The sequence below is a fragment of the Pituophis catenifer genome, unplaced genomic scaffold, assembly GCF_029215685.1.
Source record: "Pituophis catenifer annectens isolate HBS135680 unplaced genomic scaffold, rPitCat1.0.hap2 SCAF_1, whole genome shotgun sequence".
Taxonomy (NCBI): domain Eukaryota; kingdom Metazoa; phylum Chordata; class Lepidosauria; order Squamata; family Colubridae; genus Pituophis; species Pituophis catenifer.
In genome coordinates this window covers 227,487,779-227,511,177 of record NW_027256881.1, presented here as the reverse complement: position 1 = coordinate 227,511,177, position 23,399 = coordinate 227,487,779, and the positions used below count along the sequence as shown (strand labels likewise).

The following is a 23,399-nucleotide window of genomic DNA, read 5'->3' as shown; positions in this document are numbered from 1 at the left end:
CTCTGAATGTGGCAACCCAGAAAAAAACCTGGATATAAAAATGCAATATGAATATGCAATGGAAATGCCGGTCAATTAAATTTAGAGCATTACAGGTTTATGCATGTCATCTGCCAGCTATTGTTTTTTTTTTTTTTCAATGTAGAGTATATAATTTTAGACTATGAAAGTAAACAGAAAACCAATGCTGACAGAAGAAAGCAAATGTCATGTTGATATTGCCAATACTGCTTGACCCAGTAGTATATTATCTGAGCAAATATAGGCTGAATCTAATTGTAATGCTCAATGGAATTCCATTTTGATAAGTTTGAAGTTCAGTTAAATATTATTTTCAGTGTACAAATGCTATTGATGACATCTAATTACCACTTTATTGTTGAGCCCTGGTAGAAGTTATTATAGTCTACATTTTTTTTCCTTTTATTTATTTAGTGGCGATGGTACATTAATCAGGAGACTATAGTTTTAATATAGAGTAGTTGTTTCGCTGCCTAAAACTACCAGTCCATTTGATTCATATTTGCATGCTATTCAGAAGTGCACCACAGGGGGCGCACTAGCTCCACACTCAGAATGGCTAACACCATTTTGCAGAAACATCTAGGACAGGGGTCTGCAACCTTAAACACTCAAAGAGCCATTTAGACCCATTTCTCACAGAAAAGAAAACACCGGGAGTCACAAAACCCTTCCTGTGCCTGACTATTTCTTGAGTGGCCAAAAAACTAGCATATGTAGTTGAATTAAACATTCTCTTTTCTTCTGAAACTTTTTTCTTTTCTTGGATTTATCCATGGTTGGCCTACTGGGGGTTGAAAAGCTCAATAAATCGCATGCCGATGGGTGTCACGTATTGGCAGTTGTGACACACATTTTTGAGTGATGGGAGCCACAGCAGAGAGGTAAAAGAGTGGCTCCAGAGCTGCAGGTTGCTGACCCCTGATCTAAGACTCCCGCCCCCCCCCACCCTCCCATCGATATCACCTCACATTCCGGCATCACAGGTCTGGCATCAGTAGAATTTATACTTTGTATTTTTTTTCCTTTGGATTTGCCTGGATGTGGGTCAAATGGAATTACAGAATAAATCCTTTGTAAACTCATTTCGAATTATGAGTGAATACCATGTCTTTACTTGTTCCTTACAGCCATTACAAGTATGTAGATGTTCCCTCTTTTTGATGGTATATCAAACTCCAAAGGGGGTCTTTCATCAAATCAGAATGAGACACCAATGTCTTTGCCCGTAGCCGCTAACCCTCTTGGAGTGAAAATCAAGAGAAAGAGATTCATCTCAGATCATCCATCAACTTCATTAAAGGATTACTGCCTATATTACAAAAACAGCTGGAGAAATGGAAGCCCCATTGTGTGCGTTTCCCATAATCACAGGGGTAGGCCTTTTGCCCAAATACATTAATGAAATGTTTCACTGTTAGTATCTTGTCCTTGATAATAAGCAAAAGCAGACTCTTAATTATAGGCTCTTTGTTCCCTCAGCTATTTCTTCAAGAAGAAATAATCTATTCTTTTTTTGTGTGTGTGTGTTTAGATATTTAAGAATGAACTTAGTGACCGACGAGTTACCTCATTCTATTCTGTTTGGGTTTTTTTCCCATTGGGATAGGATGGAAAATCAAATGCTTGGGGAAGGAAATGGTAGGGTGTAAATTTGATTCTGTGGAGTCCTTGGTGCTCTCTGACTTTGGTTGTTTACTTGCAAACATTTCATTACCTAACCAGGTAACATCACCAGTGCCAATCAGTGTGGGTTTCATTCCCTGTTTATATACAGTAGCTTGCTCTGGCGGTGTTGGTGGGGGTGTGGTTTTCTCTTTGGAAACCACACCACCACCACTTTCTTTTCAACCAAGGAGGATACCATACCAGATCAAATTTCCTTGAAGCTTGGCTGCAGATTATGAAAGACAGCTGAAGTAGCAGGATGAAGAAAAAAAAAAAGAAGAGCTAGAAGGACTAGGAGTTTACAAGAGTTTGCCCAGTTTTTTCCCCTAAACACATATATCATGGACTCGGATATTGGAAATGGAGAAGGAAGAATTGTTAAGAGGAAAAGCAGAAAGTAACAGATTTTCCTAGGAAGAAAACTGAAACAATATATGGAACAGTGCAGAGAAGGAATATCTGTTAGATCTATTTCTGTATAAAAATTAAAGTTCAGATACCCTAAATTAAACAAGGCTTCCCCAATCTGAAATCTTTCTGATACGTTCGAATCCAATTCACAAAAACATTAAATTATTTATTCATAATATATAAAAGTCCTGGGCAGGTGAGCATTGAATTGATTGGATGTTCATTATTTAAAATGAGTGATAATCAATCTGAGGTTGCAAGTGGAAATTCAAGTGCTTTGATTCAAGTCACTGTGAGATTACAAGGTTCAGTTTAAACCAGTGGTGGGTTTCAAAAAATTTTATTACTGGTTCTGTGGGAGTGGCTTGGTGGGCGTGGCATGGCATGGCTTGATTGGCATGGCTTGATGGGCATGGCAGGCGAAGGATACTGTAAAATCTCCATTCCCTCCCCAATCCAGGGGAAGGTTACTGTAAAATCCCCATTTCCTCCCGATCAGCTGGGACTTGGGAGGCAGAGAATAGATGGGGGTGAGGCCAGTCAGAATTTTTACTACCGGTTCTCCAAACTACTCAAAATTTCCGCTACTGGTTCTCCAGAACTGGTCAGAACCTGCTGAAACCCACCTCTGGTTTAAACATCTAAAAACAAAGGATTCCAATTTTCATTAAAATATTTTTAATCTGGTTTGGAGTGGAATGAAAAGCCGAAGATGTTCACTTTAGATTCAAAAATCTAAATCTGTTTACCTGGCTTTCATTCTTCACCTAAAGAATCAGAACAATCTAAAGAATAATGTTTAAATATCAAAGGATACCTCCTCCAGTTTTTGTTTTGTTTTGTTTTTTCTTTTTAAAACTGTTTGTAATCATGGACTGTGGAGGTTCTGGAATGACAACAAACAGTATGGTTCAGTCATTTAGTTGAGAATGCTTCTAAGCATTTGCAAATGTTAAAATATTCAAGAGGATATTGTATCCATGGCAGTAAACATCATTTCTGTTGATCTGAATTTCTTTCCCCTTAAAAAGCCCTAAAGAATTAGGACCATCATTGGAAATCATTCATAATTTAAAAAAAAAACAAAAAAAACAAAGGTCCCGCATGAAAGAGTTCTGTCTCTTAGCTTAGTTTACATTGTACAGCAAAATACTGCCTGGGCAGTCTTTATAAACTCAATAAATTCCATTTATATAGTTCTCATAGTTTATTGAAATTGTCCCAGAAGAAAAAAACTATCAAATGTTTTCTACAAATATGAACAGGGAAGATAATCTAGTTGTAAAAAAATAAAGTCTCCTCATTGACTGGTATAAAACTTTCCCATAATGGAAAAAGGCCACTTATGGAAAAATTCATGAGGCATCTTACATGAGACATGAGAAATGCTTTCAACGTATTTCTTCTCAATGCAATTTCTAATATTTCTTCAAATAGCTATTTCTATTTGCCCTAGCTCCTCAAAGATGCATAAGCATTTTGACCTTAATTAAGTATTAAAAACTGCATTTATTGAATAACCCCATCCATAAGCAATTTGGCTTCAGATTTAAGTTATATGTTACCAGTAAAATTATAGGAGAGCAGAATGGAGAAATCTGCCTTTTAAAAGGAACTGCCCCCCCCACACCCTCTTACTGAATCATTTGTGAAATTAACTTTGATAATGTTTTTTTTTTTACATAAAATTTTATTTTGTTTTCTTTCAAGCAAAGTTGGATCAATCATTCTTGACTCATACCAACACAAATACAACTCATTTTCCTGGCTGGGTATTAAACCTTGCTTTTGACAATCACATTACTTTACTCAAGGAGCTCAGCAGTACTCTATATAGATAGAAGTAATTCAAAGTAAATAAATGTATACTGTATTAATTACATATTAAGTATATTATGCACTCTTGATTAAAGAATTCAGGAAGAATTTTTTTTTTTTTGCTATAAAAACTTGACCATAGTTGGACATACATTTTTTCTTCCCTGAAGTGTCAAGACAACATGAGACAAACCCTCAACGTAACGGCTCACAACTTTGTTTTAATATCTTATTTGGCTTACTGCATTTCTTTGGTTAAGAAAATTATAGACAAGAGAATAGAGAAGGATTAAATTGCCTCCTGCGTATATAGCCTCCAAAATTGCAAGTAATTAACTTCAAAAGGGTAAGCAATAATGAACCTGTGCTAGAAAATAATTCCAGCTCTGAAAAATCATTTTCTAAAAAAAACCAGAAATAAACCTAGCCTAAGTGGCTAAGTAAATCTTTTTTATAAGAATTCCAAGGAGAACAGGTCTGCCAAGAATGCCACTTTATAAAACTTTGGTAAGACCACACCTGGAATACTGCAACCAATTTTGGTCACCACACTACAAAAAGATGTTGAGTTCAGAGAAGAGCAACTAAGATGATCAAAGGCCTGGAGACAAAAATATATGAAGAACGGTTGCAGGATTTGGGTATGGCTAGTCTAGAGAAAAGAAGAACTAGGGGTGGCATGATAGCAGTATTCCAATATTTGAGGGGCTGCCATAAAGAGGAGGAGGTCAACTTATTCTCCAAAGCACCAGAGGGCAGGACAAGAAACAATGGTTGGAAACTAATCAAAGAGAGAAGCAATCTGGAATTAAGAAGAAACTTCCTAACAGTGAGAACAATTAATCAGTGGAATGGCTTTCCTTCAGAAATTGTGGGTGTTTCATCACTGGAGTTTTTAAGAAGAGACTGGACAGCCACTTCTCTGAATAGTATAGGGCCAGGATGGCAAACCTATGGCACATGTGCCAGAGGTGGCACACAGAGCCCTCTCTGTGGCATGTGCCGTCGCCAGCTGCTCTTCCGGGTTCCGTCACGCGGATGCACACTTGACCAGCTGTCTGGCGCGCATGTGCGTGATGGAACCTGGCAGAGCATCTGGCCGCCACGCACATGCGCACCGGCTAGCTGCTCTTTTCTGGGTTCCAATGCTCCAGTGTGCACCAGTTTTGGCACTTGGTGTCAAAAAGGACCCTGGTATAGGGTCTCTTGCTCGAGCATGGGGCTGGACTAGAAGACTTCCAAGGTCCTTTCCAGCTCTATTCTATTCTATCAATCATGAGGTATTGCTAGGAGAATCTTTCTCTAACGGTTGGAACTACATAAAATCCTTAGTGAACTACTAGAGCAGGAAAAGCACACGTTGGTTGAGAATAAGCATGAAAACCTTAACTTCAGAGCTGCCTTTCTATGCAGAGGCATCCGCAGAATCTGATGCCTTCACCAAAAAGACAAACAGTGTCTGCAGTGGGTGGTCAAAAAAGTCAAAATGGCAGACACTTGTTATAATTGTAGCTCCGTCTGTAATGCTTGATTCATTGCAACTGTCATTTACACTCTTTGAGCATGATTCTCTGGACCACAGTGCAAGTTCTGCCCTCTTGTGTTTGTACAAAAGGGCAGAGCTTGCATCGCAACAGCACAGTGTTCATTTTGTCATTTATCCTCCTGTTTATCCTTTCTAAACACCTGCCTCTGCTTCTGTGTCTGATGTGTCCTTGTAGACAAAGCTGCCATGTTCTGAGTTACAGACCTTGGCTAGATGCTACGTCTTCTAAAGACCCATACCATTCTTTTGATTTTCAGTATCTTTAGAAGAAACACTTTAATGTATATGCTATAGTATAGTGTCATTTCATCTAGAAATGCCTTAAAGAGTATGCAGCTTAAAAGTGATTAGGCAGCGAGAAGGAACAATAAAATCTTGCTTCTGCAGAAATTGCATAATATCCCCTATGATTATGCAGCTCAAGAGCTCTATAGAGCCAGAATTGAATGAACACTTGTAAATATCTTACATTGTATTGCATCCTTTATAATATGTGCAGATAAGGATGAGGATGAGAACTATATAGCCTTTGGCTCAGATGAATGAACGCTTCCAGATGGGTGTAGCCCTGGTGTGGGTTCTACTTACCTTTATTACCAGTTCGCAGTGGGGCACATACGCTTTCTGCACATGTGCAGAAGCTTCTGCGCAAGTGCAGGAGCTTCCTGATGACATCTGGGTCAGTGGGCAGAGCCTCCGGCCGGTTTTACTACCAATTCTATAGAACCAGTCTGAACCGGGGGCAACCCACCACTGGTGTAGCCCCAGTGGTGGGATTCAAGTAATTTAACAACCGGTTCTCTGCCCTAATAATTTCTTCCAACAACCACTTCACCAAACTGCTCAGAAAGTTAACAACTTGTTCTCCCGAAGTGGTGAGAACTGGCTGAATCCCACCACTGTGTAGCCCCTCCTGGAAAGGCAGGGGTTAATATACTGCTTCACAGTGCTTCACAGCCCTCTCTAAGCTGTTTACAGAGTCAGCATATTGCTCTCAACAAGCTGGGTCCTCATTTTACTGACCTCAGAAGGATGGAAGGCTGAGTCAACCTTGAGCCAGTGAGAATCAAACTCCTGGCAGTGAGCAATGAGTTAGCCTACAATACTATGTTGTAACTACTGCACCACCATGGCTCCCTTGATGAGATAGAGAAAAAGACAGAATATATGATAGACAGTTTGTTATATTGGTTAAGGTACAATGCTAGAAAGTGGGAAATGGTGAGCTGTAGTCCCATATTAGTCATAAAGCCAGCTGGGTGACCTTGGGCCAGTTACTCCCCCTCAGCCCTAGGAAGGAAGCAATGGTAAATTCTATTGAAACCTTGACAAGAACACTGCAAGTATAAACCCAGACAGTCACAAGGAATCAACAATGACTTAAAGATTCACACACTCATGTGTGTGTGTCTTTAAGTCATTGTTGAATCCTTGTGACTGAGAAATATCTATATTTCTATCCTGTTTCTATTCACAATACAGATGATGATGATGATGATGATGATGATGATGATGATGATACACATAAACACAGAGTCAAAAATATGCATCGTAAAATAATAACAGTAATTTTTCAGGATGTCATAAATATTAAAAATGTTAGGGCAGGTCATATGTGCAAGTAATATAATTTGAGACAATAAAGTGATTTTTATTTTATTTTAATTTTTTAATTTTTGCTTAATTTCTGCTGTTAGATATGGCATCAAGTGACCTCTAGTTTTGGGGATGGCATTATTCTGTTCCCTAAATCATCTGGTAAATTGACCTCTTTTTGAGAGGCCTGAAATTTAATTTTTATTACCTCCCTCCCCCTCAAAAAGAAACCTCCCTTAAGAATTTTATACAACGAACCTTTTTATACAATTATACAATTAACCCTTTGATACAATTGCTCAAGGGTTAAAACTAAAGGGGTCTTTTATAATTCCATAAGGCAGAGAACTTTGGCTTCAAATACATACAATGATACTAAAATAATAATAATATTGAAGTGCATTGAGAACTTGTCTTGGGACTACTGGAGAGGCAATTAGAATAAAGTTATGAAAGATTGTTTTTATAGATGATAACTGCTGCGAGATTATTATGTGCACAAAAATGGAAAGAGACTCGGTAATGCCCAAAACGGAGGAATGGTTGGTGATGATGACAGAATTAGAAGAGATGGAAAAATTGATTTGTTTAATTAGAGAAAGGACAATAACAACATTTATTAGTGACTAGAAACTCCTTGAGGATTTTTTGCTGGAAAAAAAAAAAACTTGTGATTTATAGGTTTGGTGATCAGAGAGGGCAGACTATGGAAAGAAGAAAATTATGTTGTAATCTTAGACATGCAGGGCAAAATATAAATGTATTTGTAACTGCTGTTAAGAAGATTCTTTATAACTTTTCCTTTCCTTTCTTTTTTCTATTTTTCCTGTTCTCTATCTCTTTATACTTTTTTTCACTTCTTATTATTAGTACTTATTTTCAGTACTTTCCTTACTTTTTTCTTTCAAAATGTGTGTAGTTCTTATTCTTTTAAATCTCTCTCTCTCTCTCTCTCTCTCTCTCTCTCTCTCTCTCTCTCTCTCCATACTGTGGAGTGTGAGTGTGTGTGTGTGTGTATGTGTGTGTGTGTGTGTGTGTGTGTGAGAGAGAGAGAGAGAGAGAGAGAGAGAGAGAGAGAGAACACACACACACACACACACACACACAGAAGCTTCCTGCTTCTATGAGCCTAGGAATGCCTCCCCCCCCCAAAAAAAAAATTGTCCACCAGTCCCAAACAGGGAAGTAAAATCCTATTGAAGACTATAACTTTCAGCTCCAAAGACTGAAATACTCACAGGCACTATGATTTCTTAGGAGGAGCTTAAATCTGCTCTTCCCCATAGCCTCTAAACACAAGACCTAAACAAAGAATAGCATCATTTGGTAAGCATGGGATTGAGAAAGCAATTGTGTTATCATCAGTGTAGTAGTAATATCTGACCCCAAATGAAAGAACAATATCATGTCAGACTTGATCTTTCCCAAAGCACCAAGCAGGATCAGTCACAGAGAAATGACAACTATTACAACACTCCTAATTGTTCTAGGCCATCCAGAAAGATATCAAGGTCAATATTATCAAAAGTTATTGAGAGATCCAGAAGAGACAGAACATCCAATCACCACTATATTATAAGCCACCTAGAGTTACCTCCAGGCAAGATAATAGGATATGATTTGAATGAATGAATGAATGAATGAATGAATATCAGTTCTGATAGAGGTCATTAGCAAACATGGCCAAGCATCCTAGCCTGAAACTTGACTGAGAAGGTCCATGTAACATTGGAAGTTTGCAAAACTTGTCCAGAACAGTTGGGTCCAGAAAAGGGGATGTACCAACATTCATTCTCTTTGAAGATTACTACCCAACTAGATGCTCTCTCCCACATGGCCTTCAAAAGCAGAAGGGACAGAGACCTAATAAATAGGATCCCTTTCACATGCTCAGCGCTTACAGAATCAAATTTATCCTAGGTAGCCACATACAACCATGTTTCCAGCACCTTGACATGACGTGTCCAGTTGGAGTCCAACTCTGAGTGAACCAAGATATTTTATCTTCTACAGTAGATGCCCTACAAATGGTCCTTTGACTCACCCTCATCTCCCACCTCCAGCAAGGAAGGATCATTTTGAAGATGGCCGCTGAGCATCTATCAGCAGATATGATAAGTAGAAAAATAACTATGTGTTTGCTGCTTGTATCACCATATTGTAATCCCTATTTCATAAGAGAGAGGAATATGGTGACTATATTATTCTAAAACATGCAAAAAGTTGGTTTAACAGCCTCCCTTTCCACCTTGTTCCTGGTCCTGGTCCTAATCTCCTGGGCCACTTGCTTCTTTTTTTTTTTTAAATTTTCTCCACTAGCCCAGAAGGGGGAAAGGAGACCTGAGCAGGTGACAACGAAGTACAACAGTGGATACATAGTACATAGTAGACCTTGTCATTGCAATATAACATTCCATGCTTAGCATTACCAAAGATTAAATGGCATAAACAGCAAAACTATCATCTTCAGCTGAGCCTTGGGGAGAATGTGGTGGGAAAGAAGACACTGTTGAAAAAAGTTGCTCGAAGTTTTGCTCATAACTATCCCAGGATTTCTACTACATAGGAGGCAGTGCAGGTTGTCCTTCACTTATGACTGATTGCTTAACAACCATTTAAAGTTATGATGGACCACCCACAAAAGCTACTTATAACTCCTTTTCAAAGTTATGACTACTATACTCCCCTCTTTGAAGTCACACAATTGCATTTCAAAGACTTGGCAACCAGCTCACATTTATGGCCATTTGCAATGTCCCGCAGTCACATGAATGCAATTTATGAAGTTGTTATGTCTGTTTACAGTATTTACTTCTGATTTCCAGCAAAAAATACCCATGGGGGAGGGAAGGGTTTGCTCAACAACCCTCACATTCACTTAATGACTGTTGTAAAAATCAGTCAAAACTTCAAGTTAGGTCATGTGGTACCTTGACTTACAACTGCAATTATTTACAACTCAAATTCCAAGCTCAATCGTGGTTGTACATTGAGGACCAACTGCATGAGAGAACATTCTCCAAGCAGGTTTACTTAACTATTAAAATTAGGATTATATTTGTTAAACTCATGGTTTAACAAGCAGTGTTCTTGTTACAAATTAACTTAGGGTAAATATATGAGAGACTAAGTTTTCAGGTCTACTAAAAAAAATCCACTACGTGCAGCGTCTAATTCAGCTAATTAGTGCTGAAAACAAAGAAATCCAGCGACAAATGTGAGACAGGCTTGAATGTCTCCACCCACTGACTTCTGAAAAACTAAGCACAAATTACTACAAGTAGTACTACTACCCTTTGCTCCCCACCCCATTAGTAGAATGCAGATCAAAGTGTAGGGGAAAAAATGATCAAGGCTTCTAAATATTTCATTAGATTGGTTTTTTTTAAATGTGTGTGTGTGTGTGTGTGTGTGTGTGTGTGTGTGTGTGTGTCTAAATGGATTCTTAATTTCACCTTCAACTTCCTTTCAAGTTTCTTTAAGAAGATTTGCTTTAATACAAATCGAGCTATGCCCTAGCCATCCTGCTTAGAATTCTTATGATAGCATCTTCCGTTACTGGCTTAGAAATTATTAGCTCTTGTTTATATTTCTCTTGAAATTAATGAAAATCTGCACAGCATGGAGGGTTTTTTTTGCAGCAACTATTTCTTTTCCTTCCTATGTGTGTAGATATGCTAGCAGGGTAAAATAAAATCTGTCAAAATGGTACCTGCAGTCCCCCTACTTTCCTAAGGCTCTCAGAGTAGAGAGATATGGATGTTGCCTTATATCATGTTTTCCATGTATGAGGTTTTGCATGACCCACCTTCACCCTGATCCCCAAACATGGAGGGGGCAAATTTATCTATGTTTATACATATCCAGAATAGATATTCTGAACAATGTATACAGATCACAAAGTGGCAGTATGTGACTGAATGCATCCTTATTGAGATTCATCAGTTAGAGGTAGATTGGACAAATTTCAATAAAGCTGAAAATACCTTCTGGTGGTCAATATAGTTGGCTAAAATAAGTTATTTTAACCTATAGCATTCAGAGGACCAAGTAGGGGAAAAACCTAAACTAATGTTTCCCATATTCTCTGCCTGGTGTTAGGTGCACTATCATCTGTTGGAATTTGGTAATATGTTTTGCCTAGAAAACATAATCCTGATCTTTCCATGTTTTAAAAGTTGGGATAGAGAGGAGGAGGAATTATTTATATTATAAACTTACATCTCATATTATATTGCTGACCAGATTGAGATATAAAGTTATCCCATATCTGAGTATTAGAGAGAGGCTGTTCCAACTGTTGTGAGTAAAGACACGAGTTTATTTTAGCAAACAACATTTTTTTTAGATGAAAGCACACTCCTCTGTGCGCAAAAGAACTATAATTAGTGCTAAGAGGAAAGCTTTGATTTCATTTTTCTTTATACAACTAAAGAATAGAAAGGACATTGTGTTGGAAGGAATTCCAGGCTTGTGCAAGCTTGTTTCTATAACCTTAAACCATGATATCCTATGAATGGCCCCTCTGACTAATTCTGCATTAATTCTATTGGTATGCAAATGGAAGCATAATTGAAGTAAAAAAATGTATTTATCCCTCTGCTATATTCTCAGGGGCTACTGGCAAAAAGGAAGAGGATCGCAATGATCACTAAAAGCTATTTCTTTCCCAATGGGTCTTCCAGGTGATCTTCTTCTTTTTTTTTTTTTAATTTTGATTTATATGCCGCCCTTCTCCGGAGACTCAGGGCAGCTTACAATGCGCTCAGCAATAGCCTTCATTCTTTTGTATATTTATACAAAGTCAGCTTATTGCCCCCACAACTGGGTCCTCAATTTACCCACCTTAGAAAGGATGGAAGGCTGAGACAACCTTGAGCCTTGGCGAGATTCGAACCTGCAGTAATTGCAGGCAGCTGGTCTTAATAACCAGCTTAATAACAGGGTGCCTTAGACCACTGTACTACCAAGGCAGCAAAGAAAATAGCTGGTCCTTCCTAAAGACTGAAAAAGTTAGATTTTTTTATACCACTGTGTATAAAAGTGGTGTCTTGAAGGTCACGAGAGCAGAAAAGGGGCACGAGACACCCCTTGAGCCTTAACTGTTTACCTGCTATATTTATCCAAAAGATTGTGTTCATAATTTACACATATATGAGCTTCTGTGGGCAAAGCTCTATGGGAAGGGCTTATGGAAAAATTCTAGGCATGGGATGAGGGGACAATGAGAGCTGTCTGGAAAAGCCAAGAATATATCAAAAGGAGAATCAGCTAGAGTTGGGTATCGTCAAATACCCAAAGGTGTCAAACTCTTATTATCACGGTGATGTCATGTGACATATCGTGACTTTTTTTTTCCTCTTCACTAAACTGAACGTGGGCGTGACCAGCGCCCATGGGCTGTGAGTTTGACAGCCCTGGTCTGTTCACTAACACTACCTCCCAGTGACAAACAACTATTGGCAGACCTAAGTATTTCTAAATTTAGTAGGATTTTATCATTGACATGGCTGAATATCCCGTGTCCAATTTTGAGGATGCATAGAAGCAAGGGCATAAGTGATGAGAAGGAATGAGGAGTTGAATATATATTTCAGAACGGTGTTCACTAGCCTTGTTAACAAATATGGAGTTAACCGAAACTGAGTTCGGTAGAGGGACAAGCTCACATCAAGTAAGCTATATCTCATCCATTTCCTTCTTCCAATATAATTTTGTCACCCAAAATTGGGGGGATCAAAGTTCCCCATTACCTTAAAAATGTATTCAAGAATTATAGGAAGAGAATATCTGTAGCTCAGGGTTGAAATTTGAAATCCTTGGTGCTCTCTGAGCTTGGTTGTTTGCTTGCAAATATTGGATAACGAAATGTCTGCAAGCAACCAACCAACACCAAGGACAAGAATTATTAAATAATGTAGGCTAGTGATTTGAAAACACTGTTCAAAAGTTTAGAAAATACTTGTCGGTACCAAAAATATCACAACAGTTTTGCTGCGAAAAATAATAACTAGTACTAGTAGGCTCTTATGGAAACAAATCAACCAAAAATCCTAAAATGACTTCAAGGAATCTTTTCACCTCTCTTGTTGTGTGTGTCCTCCCCTCCTCTATGTTTTGAGATAGCAGTTTGTGGCCAGGGTTGAGAGAAGAAGCCTACTGAACATCTGTCTATCAGGGCCATTTCATTATCATGCTCCTGAATTTGTGGTGGTTATTCTTTTTAAATTGCATAACAGCTTGGATTGTTAAAAATAAAATATGGCAGTATTTTGGCATCCACTGTGTTCTCTTGGTTCTGAGCGGCACCGTTGTTACCACTTAAAACTCAATCAATTCTACCGATCTGCAGAACAGATGGTAGAACTGGCCCATAAGAATCTGTGCAAAGCAATTAGAAAAAGCAAGGAAAGGATTAATACAAGTGAATTAATTATCAGTGACATCTATCCAGCACTGTACACAGGAGTCTGCCTGTTTCTCAGATGCATGTTGATTGCTTTGATGACACTCTCTTCTTCGAGGGCCAGGGCCTCTGAGATTTGACTGGGAAAGCAGAGTTTAATTACACAGGGAGTAACCCCCAATGGGATTGCCTATTTCAGACAAAGTCTTTAGAAAATGGTTTGTTTGCTTAAACTTAGAAGGCTTGTGACAAATTTGGCTCCGAATGAGGTGAATACAAAGGCCCTAACTTGAATGGATCTGCAGACACTGTAGTTAGACAGTAGCAAAGCAGAACCAGGCAGAGATCCCCATTCATTATCATGATGATGAACTTAACCCATGGTGGGGAATGAAGGCTAACTGGGGTCAATAGAGGTATCATTAGAGCTGTATCAAAATTACTTTGATAGAGGTAGATAGCTACATTTGCTCCAACTTATCTAAGCCATTGTTTTTTCTGTTGCTTGCTTTCCAACATTAGAAACATTGCTGGGAAGTTCCATTTGGGAGTGTTTATGGGGAATAGTTAAAAAAAATCACACACACACACACACACACACACACACGATTTAATGGGGGCATGATGATGAGAGGTCCTCTCACCTGAACCAATCAGGGAGACACAGTTGGTACAATCCAGAACACATTTGCACATGTTAAATCTTACTAATTTCAATGAACCCTTAGTGTATTTGTCTGTACACTAGATTGTGGACATTAACTCTGAGGGGGAGAAAAAAAGAATAATGAATGTTAGTGTTCATTAACCTACTTTTTCTCTACGCTGTATAATTTATAGACAATAGATAGACACAGTGCTGGTTTCTCAGCTATGAGAAAATTGCTGACATAGAAATAAAGAAAATCAATAAACATTGTTTCACATATGTTCATTAGTAAACAGTTTTTCAGGTTTTACAAAACAAGGACAGAATCTGCTCACAAGGAGATAAATGTGCCAAAAAATAGAACAGCGCAGAGAAAAGAAGTCATACCAAATAGTTTTATTTGAACTCTTGCATTATTTGTAAGCATCTCAAAGTCACTGAAAGTGAGTGGGAGGCCATATAAATTCTCTTAAATAAATAAAATAAATAAATTCCATAATATCATTTTTGGAGCACTCCCAACTGTGAGTTTTGTCCAAAATCATGCTGTGGCCACAGGCACCTCCTCTAGATCTTTCCAGTTTCCTTTCCTTGATTTTATTTTATTTATTTTTTCTTTCAGATGATAACGATAGAAACCGGCCATCTGCAACGCAAAACTTCAGCTTTTGGCACCATCATTATTTCCAGGCGTATGTGCATTTTGAGAAATGAAAAATGAAAAATAGATAACCTAGTAGTTAAGATTGTTTCTGGATGGATGTGCACACTTCCAAAGACAAAGCTAAGGAGAGATTAGTAGGAAGCAAGGCAATAAATGGATGCTTTATGACCAGTTACCATGACACTCTTACTATGGTAAACATTTGCAAGCATGTGCAAGGAATACTCTCAAATCTGTGCCCCACCAATCCAATCATGTTGCTCTAAGACAATATTTCAAGATCAGTTTGAGGTTCACAACTGAACAAAATATCCAAGTATCCAAACAAAGCTATTCCTTCAAAGGGGACTGAAGAGGGAGAAAGCCCCATGATATTAATACTGATAATCAGACGGACTTGCCCATGGAAATAAATCTATAGAAATCTGGAGCCAAATTACATTTCACAGCAAGGCTACATACCCAACAAATATATATATATATATATATATATATATATATATATATATATATATATATGTATGTATGTATGTATGTATGTATGTATGTATGTATGTATGTGTATGTATGCATGTATGTGTATGTATATATATGTATGTATATGTATATGTATATGTATATGTATATGTATATGTATATGTATATGTATATGTATATGTATGGAAGTGAATTAGCAAATGGAACAGGCAAGAAATTTTAACTACACTGTCTTGCCAGGGTTGCAGTTATAACGCTGATATTCTCTATAACTACTTTAAATATAGATTTAAAACCCTGATAAGCTCTGAACATGGATCTCCTACATTTTGTGTAGCTTAACCATTATGTAGAAATATGTATGAGATAATTAAACTTCATTATAACTTCCTGTCCTGATTACCTTTCAAGTTATGCCTCTGCTAAAGATATTTGGCATGGATAACCACGTAGTAGCTGCATCATACATATTTGAGAAGAGCAAAGCAGCCCTGTATGGCAAATTCAGATACCTTGATCCAGATTTTCCTATTGTACCACTAATAAGGGTGAAAAATTGGGGTACCACACATTCTAATAAGCTGCTGCCTAGCTACCAGAATTATTTTTTTCACTATCCAGGAAACGGTTGAAATTTAAAGCTTCCTAGCAGTCTCACTTTTTCTGTATGTAAAGCAGTCTCAAAGTGTTCAACGCTACGAATATTCTGAAAGAATTGCTAAAGGTTTCCTCAGTTTTTGGAATTCACTTTTCCAAAAAAAGTAGAACTTTGTGGAGTGGAACGAAATGACTCCATACCTATCACAGTAAAGGAAAAAGTGCGGAAATAAACCTTATCATTTCTTCTATGGATATTATTTTATTCAGCAAGATCATTTTTTAAAAAATCCTATGGCTGAATATAAACATTGAATATGTATTGTCAAAACTGGGTTTCTGTTTTTAAATAAAAATGTACGCAAATGTGAATGCTTATGTATGCATACACAGAGAGATAAAAGCTTGTCCAGGTTTATTTACTTTGTTCTCGTATCTTCTTTTCATGCAAATTCTACTATCTCTTGAGATTTTCAAAAGGTTGGGTTGGTGTTTTTTTTGTTGTTTTTTTTTAGTTATATCAAAATACTTACTTACATTGTCCTTCTTTGTTACTATTTATTATTCTAGACTCTTGTTCTGAGGATGACCCAGCAAACTCTGATGTATGATCTAAGAAAATGAAGTATATAAAAAATAACTAAATGGATTCTGTTTAGAATGTGGATTCCACATAGCTTTATGGGGTAGTAACAGCTAACAGTAACAGAGTTGGGAGGGACCTTGGAGGTCATCTAGTCCAACCCCCTGTTCACGCATACTAGGGATTTGAACCGCTGAACTGCCGACCTTTCTGATTGATAAGCTCAGTGTTTTAGCCACTGAGCCACCTAGCCAGGCAAGTATAAATGTTATGTTTTACTGCAGTAAGGTACTATTCTTTAAGAGTGGGAGGGTGGAATAAAAACATAGAGGGCAGTGACTAACAGCAGACTAGCAGGTGAGGGACAGAGAAAGATAGCAAATATTGGGATCCTGATCAATCACCTGCCAAACTCCATCATTTTTTCTCCACCAAACCAGGTTTTGGTTCATCAAAATTGAAGAAATTTTGAATGGTCAGAATCCATTTAAACTTGTACTATATAAACTTTGAGGGTTTCAAAATTAAACAAATGAAATCCAATGGTTTCTTTTGAACACTACTTCTGCATGTTAATATTGCTACTAGATCCAGTGCATTAGCTGCAGTTTTGTTTTGTTTAAAAAAACATTAGCAGCCATACTATTTGCACAGATAACATTCAGAAGCGATATGTACTCCATAACAAAATATTCCCTACTTAGAAAAGTTGCTGCTGTTATTTTAATAGTGACAAGTAGTCCAATGACTTTTAAGATAATAAATGCATTGCCTCCTACTCTTAAAGTTATGTCAGAACCTGAAAGACCAACGAATAATAGGAGTGCAATTAAGAAACATATTAAAGAACATCACAAAAACTTCATTATTCCAATCCAAGTGAAATAATCATTAGAAGTTTAAAAGTAAGTAGAAGTGATTACGAATAACAATAATAGAAGTAGAGCAAGTCTGGGAAAGGAAAAGCAAAAATAGTGCCAATAGCGGTAGGCAACTTGGGTACAATCTCAAAACAACTGGAGCATCACTGGAACACTATCTGCATTGACAAAATCACCATTGGTCAATTGCAGAAGCTTTACTCTAGATCAGCTTACAACCTTTTTAACATCATTAAACAATAATATCTGCATTTGCCAGGTCCTTGGGAAGGACTCAATAGGTGGGGGAAAAATGCCACATCCAGTATAAGCATCTGGTTGACTATGTGATGAATAACAACAACAATGACAATGACAATGACGACAGCAACAACAACAACAGCAGCGATGATGATGATGATGATGATGATGATGATGATGATGATGATGATCATCATCATCATCATCATCATCATCATCATCATCATCATCAGAGCTCTGGTCTTCTTATTATCACTTCAGTTGCATTTTCCATAGCTGGTCTTTTAATACATCTACTTGAATCTTTTTATCAAATGAGAGTAAGCATTCACAAACCAAGCCCCTTTCTCTATGCTCCGAGAGCAACAAAATCCAGTAAGAAAGTGTGGGAAGAGAAAAGAAAAAGTCTATGGTTTTATCTGTAGCAACTGGTCTCTCTACTTTCCTGGTTGATATTGCAAACAATGTCCTTCTCCAAGTTTACTCCGCCTTCACAGTGACTGTAGTATAACAATATTTCAATAAAACAGGTCACAAAATTATTGCAGCATGGTAAATTATTACATGTTGTGGTAATCATTATAGGCTGGATGGTGGTGCCCCCCCCCTTAAATTTCATTCTCTGTGTTTCTATATAATCTTGTTAAAGACATATTAACCTTTATATCGAAAAGACTGCCACTATGTAGGTTGCTCCAACTGCATACATAGAATAGGACAAAGTGGATTTAGCATCCTCCTATCACACAACAAAGGATGTTGGCTGAGTGAGCATCCAAGGGCATATCAGCAGCATTGCCTCCAATCCTACAGTAGTATGCTGAAAATTTGAAATCAGAAACGAAACTTCTAGTTCCGTAGTTCAGTCCATGCGCGTCAGCCGACACATCGCTTCTGCTGTTTTACCATATCTCAGAAACAGATATTTTTCCCTCCCTTTGCAATCATTTCAATTTATCCAGAATATCCAGAGAGATCTGCAACTGAAAGGAATTAGTAATGAATGCTTTATTTGGCTGCCTATATGGACAAACTTGCTACAAACGCCATCTTCCAAAAGTACTAATTATAAAAAAAAAATAGGAAAAAGGATTACTAAAAGAAATAGGTATAAGAAAGCTTCTAGAAACCCCAAGGTTAAGCAGAAAGTTCTTCTTATAAGTGGACAAGGATATCACTATTAAAATCATACCCATTACAAACATGATAAAATAGAAACACACACTAATGAATGCTATATCTATTTCCCAGCAATTAGAATCCTGGGGAGAAATCTCATTACTATTGTAGTAATCTAATAAAGGGCTTTGATGGAGCAAGACTGAAATATTTCTGGAAATGCATTAGGAAAAGTCATTTTTGTAACACTGTCTACTGACCTCCTGTATAGCCCATTGTTGAAATTACTAAGAAAATAGCTCAGGAAATGTTATAATCAAATTATATGCTGATCAAGCAGATAAACAAGCAGGAAAATCTCTTTTTAATGCAGTGTACCAAGAATCAAAGAAATGAAAGATAGGATATAATCTAACACATGGTAAGGAAACAAATAGCTCTCTCTTTCTCACGCACACGTAGTCACCTACACATCAGATTATTCATTTCCAGGATAAACAGAGTTAAGCAAGCATTAAAGATGAGAAATAAAAGTGTTGGGAGGAGGAAGTAAAAAAAAAAAAAAACACACACACACACACACACATTCATTGTTTAAACCAACACCGTTCATTATTCTTCCTCACAAACTATCTTTGCTTCTGTGACATACATACTAATTCAAGCACTCATGTTTTGTTGTTCTTTACTTTCAATATAGATCTTATTTTAAATGTGGTTGGTTTGTACAAAAATAGTTGAGATCAAGAAAAATCTGCCCTACAAAATACTGGGAACTGTGTAAAGGCTATTTCTTATTCAGCTGGCGCATTCAGATACCAAACATTTTCCACAGAATCCTATGATCTGGATTGACATGGGGCTAATCTATTAAAGTCTTGAAAAGTACACCTTGGCTCAGAGGTTAGATCTAAGCGACCTTTCTCTGATCCCCTTCAGAACTTTGATTCTTCTTCTTTTCTGAAACTGCCAAGAGCTCGATTTCCCAACAACAGAGTTTGACTTTTAATCATTACAATTTATTTTCTGCTAAACCAAGATTCTTCCTGTGTATTTCAATTGACAACTTATATGGACAGACGAAAAGGTAAACTGACTACCGTAGCTAGGCTTTGGGTATGGATTGCATTAAATATTGGTGGAGTTATGAAAAGCACTGATTTTTCTCTTGGAAGTTTGTGGGAGCCACTGGGATAGTGGGTGCTCTGTTGAAGTGCATCCACATTCTTCAGCTTCACATTAAAGTGAAGCTGAAGACATTACAAATTTGCAGAGTACCAGACGTCTAACGGCTGTTGATGATTTGAATATGCAAAGTTAACTCATGGATCCTCAAACTTGGTATCTTTCTTTGTGATATCATTTCAAATAATCAAATAATCAATAATGCTACTGACTATTCTGAGGCTTGCTATCAAATAAGCATGCAGGAATCAACCCTAAATCCATCCAGATAGTCATTCCAAAAGAACATTTTGCATGCTTCCTAAAACATCACTAATGAAATGGAAGCATTCTAGTCCTTGGATAACTGTCTACTTTCTAATGAAACAATTACGAATGAATAGAATGAATTAAAAGATTACAAAGCATGATCTGGCATTTCAAAGAGTGAAAAGTAGACAGAGAGATTATTATTTCAGTTTTCGATTTTGAACAACACCCGGTTGAAGCGAAGGGGAAAAAAAGTTTCATAATAGCTGAAAACAATGATTTTGCCTATTCCCCCAAACCATTCAAAAGAGTGGGAAAATGTATGGAAAATAGTAACGGTGGCTGTTTTATGGAATAACTTTCCCAAATGCTCCTGAGGGAAAACATCCTGTTAAATCCGTTGCTTAATGAATGCATAAGAATTGTATATAGTACAATAAAAGAATTGATCACTCTGCTTTACAAAGATAAAATCCCAAATATTTAGAGAGCAGTTTCAGTGTTCAGTGGAAATGTTTACTGGTACGGGGAAATTAAAGTGTCAACCAAGAAATAGTAAAGCTCATTAACTCAGAGTTTTCTTTTAACCGATATTCGAATTAACTTTATTACAAACTGGGTAATAGTAAGACTTGTTGGTTAAATCGCTTCCCACTTAGCATTCCAGAATGTTATTAAACCATATTAGCCATTACTCCAGGTAGAAAGAAGTTTTACTGCCTGCTTACTATTTTTATTCATTAAAATCCAACCTGAAGGCACACCCACAAGAGAGTCATTCATGAAGCTTATTGCATTCCTTTTTATTCAGAGTAGCCCATTTCTTCAACTGGGTAGATATCTGAAATATATTTCTTTTAGCACCCCCTCCCCCCAATTTCAAGGAAGGGAATCAAAAAGGTAAGAGTGACCTCTAGCGTTCAAAAAGCTATTAGGAACTCAAGAAACAACTCATTCCTTTCCATCAAGGCATAAAGAGTATAATTCATTTGTTCCAAATATATTTTCCCTGTGCTTAATGGCACTCAGTGAATAAAACACAGGCAAGGCACTGGTTAAAATGTGTCCTACCAACTGGTCCCATTCTTGAAAATTTGCCGATGTTCTAATCTGCATAAATTTGTGAACGGGATTAAAATCTTGCATGACTTCAGCGAACAGTTATGTTCTCAGTCACTTCTGCTAAGCACTGTTTGTTACTGACACATTGCAGAGCTTCTGGTGTGGTGTTATTTTGTCCATGTCATCTTCCCAAACAACATATCAACAGTGCATTATTCTCCAATCCAGCCATTCGGAGGAATGAGAACCCATCCGCTAAATGGGACTTCTTTTCTGACTCAGCATACTGGAAACCATTCTTTAGGAGCACTCCCTGCCCTGAGCTACGTTCAAGGGTCAAGGTGAGAAAGTGACTCCATTCCTGGATGGATATAAATATCTGAAAAGGTATAGCCCTGTCCCTCTCATTGGCACTGGCAATCTACACCCACAAATGCTTTATCACAACAATTGACTAGCAATATCTAACCAAACCCATCAAATAGCAATAATGCAAGGAACAGTTCAGGGATTTCTTTTCAAGGGAAAATCAGTATAGTCCAAGCCTTGCATGTGACATGGAAGCAGCAAGGAACCCATGAGTGACTAGTAGTTTTAAAATTATACCAGTGCCTTTTCTTCTTCTTAAAAAAAAAAAAAAAAAAAAAACTATACCAAAAACTATTCATACATTATTTAATAATCACATGTGCTTCAAGTCTCAATGTGATGCTTCTTCAACATTGGGACGGAGTTTAGTCTTCCTCAAACTGGCAGCCTCCAACTACTTCTAAGCCAGTAAACCATTGACCATGTTGTCCAAGGAAGGTGGGAGTTATATAACCTAATATGTTTGAAGACCACCATGTTATGGAAGGCTGTTGTGGTTAACCCTGGCTTGGGGAAACCAACCTGAAGCAGCAGTGCAGATACTGATCCCGTCTAAAAAGAGAAGAGCCAGGATTACACGGGGCAACTGGAAGAAGAGCAGAAGAGACACCATGACTCTGTAATTACCAAAATAATCATTCCAATATCCATTTGGAAAAGGTGTGTGTGTGTGTGTGTGTGTGTGTGTGTGTGTGTGTGTGTGTGTGTGTTGAATTAGAAATCTTTAAGACAGCCAAAGGAACCATCCTCACTCTGCAAGGGAAACGAAGCCTTCACGCAGGAATACAGAACACCAGCCATTTATCCGAAGACCCCCAGGAGAAGCCAACTCACTTCCGACCAGACTAGCCAGAGAATTGTCGCACGGGGGGACGGGGGCGGGGGGGGGGCAAAAGGATGCTGAGATTTCTGCAACTTCGATTATTATTATTATTATTATTATTATTATTATTATTATTATTATTATTATTATTATTATTATTATTATTATTATTATTATTATTATTATTATTTTAAAAGGGTGGAAACCCGGTCCGCACCTTCCTTCCTTTCTTCCTTCATCTCCGGGCACGAAAAGTATGGAAAAAGAGGCGAGAGCCGATTTGCAGCGAAGGCTTAAGCTAACTTTACCCGGGACCCCCCTCGCCTCCCCCCCCTCCACAACCGCTAGATCTCTCGCCCCTTCCTCGGTTTGAGCAAAAACCCAACCCAGAAGAGATCTCGCCGGAAAGCGCAGGGAGAAAAAGTCTGGGCATACTTACAGATGGAAGCCGCGAAGCCGAAACGCCAGCCGCTGAGCAGCAGCAAAGTCACCGCGCTGAAGAGTTGAGCCCCGGGCTCCATTGCCCCGGGCTGTGTTTTGCCTCCTTAATCTCCAATTTTAAACCGCGGCTCCTCCGGCTTGGTTTCCTTGCCTTGGCTCATTTACTCCCATCCGACATCCAGAGCCTGTTGGAAAAGACCGAGGCGAGGCGGCGAGAGAAGGCGCCTCTCTCGCCGAAGCCTCCGCCAAAGAAAGCGCCAAAGGGCCAGCCGGGTTCGCCAATCCACCTCCAGGAGCTGCTTTTTGGAATCCAGCAAGACTGGAGCCGGAGAACTCCTTATAGGCGCAAGGAGCCTTTCCCGCTCCCTCCGCCTCCTGCTCAGCCTCCTCCCCGTCCCTCCTCCCGCGCCGGCGAGAGGGGAGGATCCTTTCTCAGCACCGCTTAGCCAAGCCCAAGCGATCGGCTCCGGAGTTACCGGGGAAGTTGGCCGCTCGGAGCATCTCTTCCTGCGCTCTCGTTCTTGCCGAGGATGCCCGCAGAGAAGGGCGGGGGGTGTGGGGGGTGTGGGAAGAGAGATTGACACCTCGGACCTC

The 23,399-nt window shown here is 38.3% G+C and overlaps 1 protein-coding gene across 1 annotated transcript in view; it reads right to left on the bottom strand.

Annotated features, from left to right (window-relative positions):
* The window catches only part of CNTNAP5 (contactin associated protein family member 5), a 424,307-nt gene extending 401,422 nt beyond the window's left edge, over positions 1 to 22,885 (bottom strand). The window contains exon 1 of the mRNA XM_070957105.1: positions 22,804 to 22,885. Within this exon, the coding sequence (XP_070813206.1) occupies positions 22,804 to 22,885 (82 nt within the window). The remainder of the gene's footprint in view (positions 1 to 22,803) is intronic.
* Between the last annotated feature and the right edge of the window lie 514 nt (positions 22,886 to 23,399).